At 37.2% G+C, this 11,482-nt stretch overlaps 3 protein-coding genes across 13 annotated transcripts in view; all 3 read right to left on the minus strand.

Moving 5' to 3' along the window:
* Nucleotides 1-3,239, minus strand: part of LOC100178217 (arrestin domain-containing protein 3-like) — a 17,793-nt gene extending 14,554 nt beyond the window's left edge. For 5 of the 8 annotated variants that reach the window (XM_026835057.1, XM_026835076.1, XM_026835055.1 and 2 more), the window contains exon 1: nucleotides 2,981-3,238. In XM_026835057.1, the coding sequence (XP_026690858.1) occupies nucleotides 2,981-3,098 (118 nt within the window). In that variant the 5' untranslated portion in view covers nucleotides 3,099-3,238. Of the gene's footprint in view, nucleotides 1-2,772; nucleotides 2,804-2,980 lie in introns of those variants that run through there. The other 3 variants (XM_026835068.1, XM_026835058.1, XM_026835072.1) reach the window with 2 other exon arrangements.
* Nucleotides 3,240-4,602: 1,363 nt separating this feature from the next.
* Nucleotides 4,603-7,922, minus strand: LOC100183737 (b(0,+)-type amino acid transporter 1-like). 4 transcript variants are annotated; one of them, XM_018813691.2, is made up of 7 exons: nucleotides 6,450-7,663; nucleotides 6,031-6,389; nucleotides 5,811-5,978; nucleotides 5,504-5,651; nucleotides 5,252-5,439; nucleotides 4,983-5,189; nucleotides 4,603-4,893 (listed from the first exon to the last, which is right to left on the minus strand). In XM_018813691.2, the coding sequence occupies exons 1-7, from the start codon at nucleotides 6,577-6,579 to the stop codon at nucleotides 4,657-4,659; spliced, it is 1,437 nt and encodes a 478-aa protein (XP_018669236.1). In that variant the 5' UTR covers nucleotides 6,580-7,663; the 3' UTR covers nucleotides 4,603-4,656. The 4 variants fall into 4 exon arrangements, with proteins under 4 accessions (XP_018669236.1, XP_018669242.1, XP_018669235.1 ...); XM_018813697.2 differs by lacking the exon at nucleotides 5,811-5,978 and having other exon boundaries at nucleotides 6,450-7,686; XM_018813690.2 differs by having other exon boundaries at nucleotides 6,031-7,685.
* A 75-nt stretch (nucleotides 7,923-7,997) lies between these two features.
* On the minus strand, nucleotides 7,998-11,357 carry LOC113474289 (b(0,+)-type amino acid transporter 1-like). The gene is made up of 7 exons (XM_026834750.1): nucleotides 10,077-11,357; nucleotides 9,541-9,899; nucleotides 9,315-9,482; nucleotides 9,036-9,183; nucleotides 8,786-8,973; nucleotides 8,321-8,527; nucleotides 7,998-8,259 (listed from the first exon to the last, which is right to left on the minus strand). Exons 1-7 carry the CDS (start codon nucleotides 10,195-10,197, stop codon nucleotides 8,002-8,004), a joined length of 1,449 nt encoding a protein of 482 aa, XP_026690551.1. The 5' UTR covers nucleotides 10,198-11,357; the 3' UTR covers nucleotides 7,998-8,001.
* Nucleotides 11,358-11,482: the final 125 nt, after the last annotated feature.

Raw genomic sequence — 11,482 nt, forward strand, 5'->3', positions numbered from 1 at the left:
CCAACACAATTGCCAAATTGCAAATATATTATTACAAAGTATCGCCCCCGGCAGAGCTTGGGCAAAGGCCAAAAAACGTGTTCGTTTGGCACCGCACGAGAACCAGAGTTTTATTACGTCACTTTTCACGAGAATAAATTCACAACGATTGCTTCGTTTGTTAAGTGTTGAATGTATGCTACCACATGCGTCTTCCTTTATTTCCTACGCCGGGGCAGAGCGTAAAAATGTGACGCTCATACACGATGTTTTGATCTCGTGGTTGGTTGGGCAGTTAGCACATTCCTCCAGATTGTTATATTATGAAACGTCATAATTAATAGTTACGTTACAATAGGACAAGTGACGTAACAATTGAACGAAAAGTTATTCCAATTTTAAGCGAAGGAATGTAATATTAAATGCAACGCGTGTGTGTGCGTCTTATCACTTTCTGGCTGCGTGCGTGTCTGCGGAAAAGGGGGCTGTCATGACAGCAAAACAGCCCCCCTGGTTGCGCCCCTGGTAGATGGGACACCTTTTCATTTTGTTTTCTCTTTTCATTTGGTAGTAAACAAAGAACATTTAACGAATTATAAAACCGTATCTTCACGACTTCCACAGACCGTTGTTAATTGTTTAAAACACGATCAGGCTGTTTGGATAATATGTGTTAAAGGTGTCCCATCTTCCCCGGCTCTACTATCTTATGCTAATTAGTTTAAAACGTGTTCATTCATTAGATCTGTGATCTCTTGTTTTACATATTTTCGTTTGCGTAGCTCTAACGAAAAACGGCGCGCGTCTAAGTAACGATCGTTTGTATGTTGATTTAAATCAAAGTTCCGTGACTTAAAATCAACTACAATACGACTATTTTTAATGTATGTGCCTGATTGCGTAATTTGTTGCAACCGTTATCCATATTATCGTATTTACATACTGTCTCCCGAGCTAGGAACGGTAAATTAACAAAGGAAATGCGACAAAATTTAAATACGGGCATGAAGTATTTTTATGTTTTATTGGTTATTTTGACACCGGTGACGTAATATATTTTTTCCGATTTGAGTCGACTCTGTTTCCGATTGATATATTTCTACGCGGCGCCCTTGCGCATGCGCCGAGACGCTACTGCGCATGCGGTGTAGGTCGGAACAAATAAAATGACCACCCGGTCCAAATTTATTAATACCCTTTTTGCATGGTAACTTTTATGCGCGTAAGTACTCGCATATTTACTCACAAAAACAAAGTTAACACGCATAACGTCATAAGCGTATCATCTGCTGTAGGAGGTTGGTTGTTACTCGCATTATGCGAGTAAAGAAAAGTAAGGTGAAAGTACAGTTTTACTTTTAAGAGCCTAATCTTTTTCGGGTATTAATTTTATAGGTTTACGTTGGTAATAGCACCATAAAGTATGAAAACTTATTTTATAAACTAGATTTATATTTATAAACTAGATTTTTAAGAGCCTAATCTTTTTCGGGTATTAATTTTATAGGTTTTCGTTGGTAATAGCACCATAAAGTATGAAAACTGATTTTATAAACTAGATTTAATAATATTGCGCTAAAATAAGCGCATAAGCCAATGATCATACAAAATAACGTGGTTAGCGAGTTATCATATGACGAGTTAATGCGGATCGCTATTCGCATTAACTTTTTACCATGCAAAAAGGGTAACAGAGGCTCCGTTGAAAATGTTCCAGACACGACGTTTACACGTTAAAACTTAAAAAAAGCTTTTGATTCAAGTAGGAACTGAATTGGTATGTTATTTCTAGCCTAGAAAATGGAGTCAACACTGAAAAACCTAAAAAAATATTAATCGTAGGTATTAATATTTGTCATAAAAACATAATTATAGAATTTACTCCAGATCCAGCTTTGAATATTTTATAGCGCTACATACCACCTAAAATTAAATTATAGCGACGCCAACAGTATAGATGGTAGAATATGTTTTGTAATATTTTTCTCGAAAACTTTTCACTCGGTACGTATTTATTAGGGCTCGTATTGTATTTGTTAACTTCAGACGTATAAAAGCAAACATTCAACCTGTATTTAAGCACCCGCAGGCCAAATAATAAAGATGTGAGTCCGTATTATGACGCAAATAATCGACGTGTGAATTGCTATTTTGTTGTAATTAATTGCTAGGTCAAACTTGGGTCAAACCAAAGTTTGTACGGTCAAACAATCGCTATTATGATGCAATGAATTCACGTGTACTGTGAATCCCTAATATTTCCCAACAAACATTCTGCTTGGTGGACCAAAATATTTTAAATATAAAGCGGCAATACTTCTGGAAAAGATTGATTTAGGTTGATTGTTACGGCCTAAATCGTTTAAAATACGATGCAGCGATAAAACATCGTCTGTTAAGTTAAGTAGTGATATTGTTTGTTTTACTGAATTCTTATGCCGTTATAGCAAATTCGCGCTATAGCAAAAAGTAGTAACAGGCTTTTCAGAAATATGCGTATCGTGTTATGTTTTAAGGCTGCCTAACCGGTGTTGTAAATATAAGTGATGTTAAAATTATTGTGGCAATACGAACCACCACATACAACGAACGTTTGGTTCATTAGTCAAAAAGTTTCTGTGAGGCAATAATTGATTACGAAAATTGAAAATGACGTAAATAATCAAAGTGCGAATCCCTACTACTTCGTTTTGCTTGTCTCCAGTAAATCCCGCGTAAATAATGACTTCATTATGCGTAGCATAGATTAATGCTGCTACCGCGGGCGAATGGAAGTGGCGAATTAAAACTTACGGGTTGATTTACGCATATATAAATCCGACGATTTGCAATTATAAGTTAAACTTTTTCTTTCGAACACCCTCGTCAGAATGATCCTAGATCCGCCTATGATTACAGCTTAATGAGATAAAACTCATTCGATACGAGTTTTGTGTTCAACTAACATACTTTCCTGCAAGTATAAAAATTTCCATCAACACTTTACTTAGTACAATTGTACCTTTCGTGGTCATAGGAGCAGCAAGAGTAATAACAACACTTCCATACACGATCTCTCCTGGTCTGTACACCGATTTGCCTTGATTAAACTCGACGGAAAACGACTGCAATTTTCCCATTTTACTAAATATATTTCATGTATATAGCCCTTTGAAAAAAGATATTGCAGTTACAATTATGGTACTTATGAAGAATCTGCCGCATTGCAGACAACACCGGGAGCTGCTATACACACCTCAGCTTACTGGAGTAAACGGGAGACCAAATAAGAAAAAGAACGAATATATTTCTTCTTTGTGTTTTCTCTGTAACGGTAATTCCCCATAAAATCTATCATTATCTTTGAAATTAAATATCTTGAGACCTTGAGTTATAGTTAAACAAAAACAACAATTTTGGTGTCGTTTGAAAAAAGATACAATACCAGCATGTCGGCAGATGTGTGGTGCAGGTGGTCCCCTAACTCCACCGTCTGTACTCGACTCTGAACTGTGCCGACTTCATGTGTCCCGAGCTTTATATCTCGCTCAACCTAGATCCGACTCTACGATTGCAAACTCAGTCTAGGTTGGCTGGTTCACAAGTCGCACCACACAGCAACCGAAAAGCAGTATTAAGCACGTAAGCATATTTAGATCCTGTTTTCGTCGAACAGTTGTTTTTGTTGTTATTTTTCCTCCCTTGATTATTACATTATCAACTTCTAACATTACCTAATTACTGCGTCATTAAAATTGTCCGAATTCTCCCAAACAAACGTTCCCGGGACTACAAGGTTATAACTAGTTTAAGTTCACATAGTCAACATAGCATGTAGGAGTTATACAACGCATATTTACACATATTTTTTACCAATCACTCATACATCATAAGTCTTCATGAGATATATTACATGCATAAATGCATTTCACCTACTAGTCCACATTCACCAGTGGCTACGACAAACGGTTTGGTTACTTCGGGTTGGTATGTGATCAAGCTTAGTCGGCTGTTTTAGTATAAGGGTTATTTAATACTATGCAAATTAGTTTAATACGTGCCTACGCATTGGAGCTTAGCTCTTATGTATGTATATCGAGAAACATGTCGAAAATACAAAGTGGAGAAGAAATACTTTACAACACGAAAAGGTCTTAGCATTGTTACACTATAAAGGCAAAGTCTCTCATCAGTGTTCTAATCCCATTGCTAATTGCAGCATTAATTGTTATATAGAAGCGGAGTCCACCGCTCAACCCCACCATTGTTTTATTACATATATTAAATCATTTAAATACAATCTTATATTTTGTCAAAGTTTGACACATCTAAAAAAAATACAAAAAAAGAAAAAAATTGGACGACGTTTAACATTTCATTGGGAGTCGTGAGGATATGGTTTTGTAATTCTTTAATTTTCTTTGTTTACTACCAAATGCGACGAGAAAATAGAATAAAAATGTGTCCTATCTTCCCTTGCCCTACTGTATATTATAGTACGATGGGGTAATATGGGACACCTTAATCACATAACGTTCAAATATCCTGATCGTGTTTTGAACAGAAGTCTAGAGAAGTGTTGGGGATACGGTTTTATAATTCTTTGAATGTTCTTTGTTTACTACCAAAAGTGAGAAAATAAAATGAAAGGTGTTTCGTTTTTTGTTTAATAGCAACCACTCATGTAAAGACTTATTATCAGTTTGTCTTTTCCCACTCGCACGGGGCAACTTGTAATAATTTCTGTAGAAATCGTGTTGTTCGTTCCGAACCAGGAATTTTATATCCTTTATGGACAAAGAGTAAATAGTAAAGAAGACCCACAGCAAAAAATGCAATCGCGTAAAAATACAGGAAATGTGGGTTGTTTATGAGAGGTACAACAACGAAGAAGAGCGACAGAAAAATCAAAAACACGGGAATAATGGTCGGTACCTGCATTAAAATGAGATTAGAATTGTCATGTACTTTTTGTTATCCCAGTTTAAGCACGTATCCTAAGTTATTTTTTTTATATATATTACCTTGTATGGTCTGTTAAGTTCGGGCAGTCTTTTCCTGATGATTAAAACAGCTAAGGTAGAAAGGGCTTTGAAAGTCCAGTTTACAAATCCAAAGGTGTCGATTAAAGTGGAGAATTGACCGATACTAATTAGCACAATGGCTGCTATGCAATTGAGAGCAAGTGCTGTACTTGGAATGCGCTTGTGTATGTGAAGCATCCCGAAAATCTAAGAGCACATGGTGTATAATCTATAAACCACATAAAAATTAAAACGAAGATTACTCTAACCTGCGGAAAATGTCCGCGTCGAGCTGCCACGTACGATCCTCTACCAAATGTGAGAATTCCCGCACTGTAAGACCCAGCAGTGCACAGGCAAACTGTAAGAGGAACTATCCACGATGCTCCCCCCATCGCTTTCAATGCGAATGGTAATGCAACGATCTTAGAAGATGCCATTTCATCAACTGACAACACTGAAATGACATCGATTTGACTGCATACCTTATCAGGGCCAAACGCAACGTGATTTAATCTTGCCTGAGAAGTATGCGCAGTTAATCATCAGGTAGACGATCGTTACAAGACCAATAGTGACCACAGTTGCTCTTGGAATTGTTTTTCCTGGATTTTTTACCTCCTCTGTCACACTGCATAGAGCGTTCCATCCCTCGTATGACCACATGACCTATATGTAGGTTGACATATATGTGTTTATCGTATTCTGAGAGAGGAAATCAGTTACAGCATTTTACATTTACGTGAAGGTGACGTTTTAAAACGGTATTGTGACAGCAGACCTTAATGCATACTATAATATGCCTGGATGTCCACAGTGTTCTGTTACCTGGTAAAAAGCGTTTGATAAAGCCAATGGTGTAATCCCACTAACGCTGTCATGTGCAAATGCATTACTAAAGTTTTCTTGGGCGACAGAAGGCTGACCAATGCAAAACGCAACAGCGCTGATAACGACAACAGTGATTGCAATGTACTTTGACCAAGTAAAGGCAATCTGGAAGAATAATTGTAAAGAACTTATGTTTAATTAGTAAGAATAGATTTACCTGTAAACGAACTGCCAATTTGTTGGTAAGTACGTTGATAGCTGTGATAAACAACAACAAACAAATAGCGACAAGTTTTACGCTTTCTTCTGGTGGTTGTGAATCAACGAAGAACGGTTCTGTTGCGTAGCGGGCAAATGTCAGCATTAAAATAGAGTCGGCTGTAGGTAACAAAGTGTTCATCCACGGTATAAGAAATGCCAATGCTGGATGATACGCGTATGTCAGGTAAGTGTAATCGCTGCCCGACTCTGGTATCGAAGTTGCAAGTTCACAGTAGCACAGTGTTGAAAGCATAGCAATCAGTCCACCAAACACCCAAATAATCAACGTGACGCCCACGCTGTAGTTCGCAGCGGCTAAAAAACAAGACATAACTAACATTTTTATACCGACACAAGCCAACGTTTTAAATTTACCAAAGACTCCGTGGGGAGAAATGAATATTCCTGATCCTATCACCACACCAGATGCCACAAACACTCCACTAAACATACCAATACTTCTCCTCGTCGTAAACTTATCTTCTGCATTTGTTTCGGTAGACATTGCTACGCCGCTGTAAAGTATCACACTGCCTCAGGTACTTTTAGTGATTACCTTGAAAATCATATAAAATTACATTGTACGCTATAATGTACAAGTTGTATGTCATGCTTTTGTATTCGCCGGCTAACTTAGCACGTTTTCCTGAGTGCTGTACAAAACAAGGCCACAAACATCTTCGTCACCTACTTTAAACACACCTCGTTTCTAAATGGGGGCGAGAGTTTCCTTTTTCTGCTTACCAAGCTGCCATGGCGTATTGACACAGCAGTTGTAGCTGCCACTATACAACTTGCAGGTCTTTGTAAATATTGCCGTGGGCCTTGTATGGTATGCGAATCATATTTCAGTCCTCATTCAAGCAACATAGAAAACAGTTTAAAATGCTGTGCGGTCGAGTTGAGAGACTTGGAAAATTTAGACAGAAGTCAATTGCCAATTGCTGATACGTTATTGCAACAAAATAACCCAATACGCGGAATTCAATAAATGCGTGAATAGGCTATGTATGCTGCAAAACTATTATACAAAGAAATCGATAACGAGTTCTACATTAGACTGTAATTATACAGGCAGGATTGCGGCAAAGCATTTATTTTGATTCTCTTCCATTCAGTGCCTCAAAAAAATTATTGCTGAAATGTAGTTGCCTGTTTTAAACCAGAAACTGTGATGCGCTTGTGGACAAAAGTAAAATAATTTATGTCACAAGAACGGCGAAGAGTATAATGGTCATATGTTAAAGTCAGTGTATGGGAACTTGCAGTACATAAGTTTGTGCCTAGGCTCGGTCATCTTGAAAACAATTAGAATGAAAAGTGCGCTCCGTCTTCCCCCACCCTACCATGCTCTATACATTCCATATTCAAAATTTACCGAAAGTTTCCGGCAAATACTGGGGTTATTCACCGCCGATCACTGACCTGTACCTAAACTAAATATTGCCAATACTTGTCTGCTGAGCGTTCACGTCGGCGGGCATACTTTTTCCATCATATCTAAAAAGTATATAAGCTTAGGTTTTGGCCAAGAACATTGGGCCATGTACATCCGCGGCAGATGGTAACCGCAGAGTAAATATTTTTTGACATATAGGGCCAAAACTGACCTTCGGAAGTATAAGAGAGAGAAACCTTAAGAGGTGATACTCGAGTATTATTCGCGCCCGCTTCATGTGCGATTACTAATATCTGATTTATTACTGATATAACTGATGTCTTATTATGCGTTAAACTAGACAGTTTAAGCAGCATTATAACTGTTTACTAGACCGAGTATCGTACTGTTTATAAGGTATATCCTGTTGTTTCAGCATAGACAATACGGAAACGAAAAAGTACATTTGTCTATGTCTATTCCACTTCAAGAGAAGTTAAAATAACATTGAGTCATTCAACAACCACAGTAAACTGCAAGTATATAATACTATAACTTCTTCATCTTTTGAACGCCTTCGGGTTTCCACTGAACCGGTGCCACTTTTAGCAACGTTTGAATAAAAATTGTGGTTCGGACTACACCAGGTAAAACGCAGCCGCAATGCACAAATATATAATAAAACGTAAGACCTAATGCGAAATACATAAGTGCGTAAAGATATAAGAAGTGTGGGTTGTTCAATAACGGGAGAATGACAAAGAAAAAAGAAACCGCTGACATAATGATTGGGACAACGGTTGGAACCTGTCGATCAAATTTGAACCAAAAGTATTAATAAGACTATTTTTGCAAATGACAGCTTTACCTTGTAGGGGCGGGTTAGTTTAGGAAGCCGTTTTCTTAAGATTAACACAGAGAGAGAACTGAGTCCGGTAAAGATCCAATTTACGAATCCAAAAATTTGTATTAAAATTTCAAAATCTCCAATGCATATCAAAACAATTGAGCCGATGTTGTTGAGAATAAGTGCAGGTATTGGGATGCGTTTGTGAACATGGAGCATTCTAAAAACCTGTTCCAAAAAAACGATATATAATCCTTTGTGCAAATGTTATAGTAGGATCTGGGAAGATTGAACACGATTTCATTTTATTTTAATGTCCTATTTAGTAGTAAACGAACAAAATTCAAAGAATCATATAACAGTATCTTTACGGTTCTAAAATAGTGTTATTAACTATTACTTAAAGATTAAGGAGTATGAGATAATATGTGCTAAAAGTACCCCATCCTACAACACAATACTAACTATCTTGCAAAATTGACAAACCTGCGGTAAATGTCCACGTCTGGCTGCCACGTAAGACAATCTACCGTATGTTAAAACGCCACCATTGTAAGACCCAGCAGTGCACAGGCAAACTGTAAGAGGAACTATCCATGATGCTCCCCCCATCGCTTTCAATGCGAATGGTAATGCAACGATCTTAGAAGATGCCATTTCATCAACTGACAACACTGAAATGACATCGGGTTGAAAAAGTATTCAGCAGAAACTGTCTAAAGTGATAGAGTATTACCAGAGAAGTATGCAGTATTAATGGCAAGATAGATAACCACCACGGCAGCTATTGTAAGAAGTGAAGCTTTTGGAATTGTTTTTCCAGGTTCTTTAATTTCCTCCGTCACGTGACACAAAGAATTCCATCCTTGATAAGACCACGTGACCTTAAAACATAAGCAGTTAATATTACGTGGATTTTTGACAAAAAAAGTAACGTAAAAGTAAGAGATGTTTCTTTTGATAATGCCAATAAATAACAAAAAAATATTTTGTAAATTGCGGTTAAACAACCTACCGTATAAAAAGCTTTGGACAAAGTCAAAAACGAAATTCCTTTTAATGATTTTCCTTCGAAAGCGTTACGGAAATTTTCTGAAGCAACAGAACTGTCTTTCATGCAGAAAATAACCGCACTGACAACGATGAAAGATATTGCAGCCAGCTTACACCATGCGAACGCTATCTGGCAAAAATGGAGCTAGTTATATTTTTGCAATACAGTATGGGTGTGAAACGTATACCTGCATACGAACGGCGCTTTTCACGCTGAGTACATTGATAGCTGTGATAAACAAAAGTAAGCAAATGGCAATAAGTTTCACGCTTTGAACGGGCGGTGTCGTACACTCGAAAAACGGCTCAACAGCGTAGCGGGCAAATGTCAGCATTAAAATAGAGTCAGCTGTAGGTAACAAAGTGTTCATCCACGGTATAAGAAATGCCAATGCTGGATGATACGCGTATGTAAGGTAAGTGTAATCGCTACCCGACTCTGGTATCGAAGTTGCGAGTTCACAGTAGCACAGTGTTGAAAGCATAGCAATCAGTCCACCAAATACCCAAATAATCAACGTGACACCAACACTGTAGTTCGCAGCGGCTGAAAACAGTAATAATAATGTTGTTTTCTAATAATGTTGAGAAGGTGAATTAGGATGCATAATAAAAGTGAGGCAGGAGAGTATATAGCGACTAAACGACAGTCGTAAAAAATACGCTAATGGTAATAAACATATATACATTTGAATGTTTAAAAACCTGCAAAACAGCAAGTTACCGAAAACGCCATTTGGTGAAACGAATATTCCAGATCCAACTATAACTCCAACTGAAACATAAATTGCACTGAATAGTTCAATGGATCGTTCGGTGGTGAATGTGTCGCTTTTGCTCGTCATATTTTACTACTACTTGCTGCAATGCTCTGAATTCTGTAGTAATATTTAACTCAACAATCTTGCGTTAAAACTAACACTGGCTCTTTAGCGGATAAGTATTCTATACTTTATGGACAAGGTCCTACTGCGAGGCACGCTATGGAACCATTAGGATTTAAACTAGAGCCATTACCCGAGCACCAAACATACGGAACCAGTGATTTGTTGCTGCTACACTGAGACAAAGCACGACTGCTTAATTAAACCCTTGAGCAGGAAGGAATTAAGCGTCAATGCATTGGTGACAACGCCAGACTTTAAAGTTTAAACAATCAGCCATGAAGTCCATTTGTATGTTGTGGACATTTATGAAAACTTTGTTATAAGGAGTTTATCGAGATTTATTGTCTTAGTCATATACAATGTGTTTCCGAACAGATAGTCTACCCTTCACATGTTTAAATTTTAAAACCACAAAACTGTTTAAGTTTTCGGCTGTATTAAAACAAGCTGAGAAAGTTAACTATGCGTAATAAAGAATAATTTTAAAGTGTGGGAGAAGTTGGTAAACGGGGTCAGGTTCGGACACTTTTATAAAATCTTGCTCTACGAGTCCCTACTATTTAACGACAGACGAAAACAAATGTTAAGTACCGTTCGACAGCATCCTCATCTCTGTATAATCGATATTAATATAACTAAAACAAAGTTGTTGACTGCTAGTATTGAAAATTAGGTTGGAATTCGAACTACTGATAACAGAAGAATATATAAAGAAGTAATAAAAACTCTCTAAAACCTTTCGTTACTCAAAATTTCTCCCCGATTTTTTCACAAATGGTCATAAGAGCGCAAACGATACACACAGACTATGCTATTTATATGTTTATAACCCAAAACACAACTTAAATTGCCTCTGGGTTTTGATATTTCTTTTTCGTGCGCTAATGTAATATACAATTTTTCTGGCGGTTCGATTTTGCGCGATCTTAAAGAGGCTGTTTCGTTTTTTTTTAAAGTTTAAAGAAACTTTTAGATAACTTTTAAAAATTTTATGTGTACTTAAATTTTGATTTTTATTGGTCCCGTTTAAATGTAGTCTTAAATTACTTGTTTGTTGTTTTACATGCGTGATTGAGTAAGCTACATGATTGTATGTTGTAGTGAATACGTACTTTATTGTTTGTTTTTCAAAGAGGCACAATGTCAATTATCTAAACTAAAGCGCTACTTTAGCCGTTTGTATTGGTCGCCAGAGGGAGCGGCAAGTTGTTTTACATCTTGCCAATTCTGGGCGAACGAAACG

Source organism: Ciona intestinalis, chromosome 1, assembly GCF_000224145.3.
Source record: "Ciona intestinalis chromosome 1, KH, whole genome shotgun sequence".
NCBI lineage: Eukaryota > Metazoa > Chordata > Ascidiacea > Phlebobranchia > Cionidae > Ciona > Ciona intestinalis.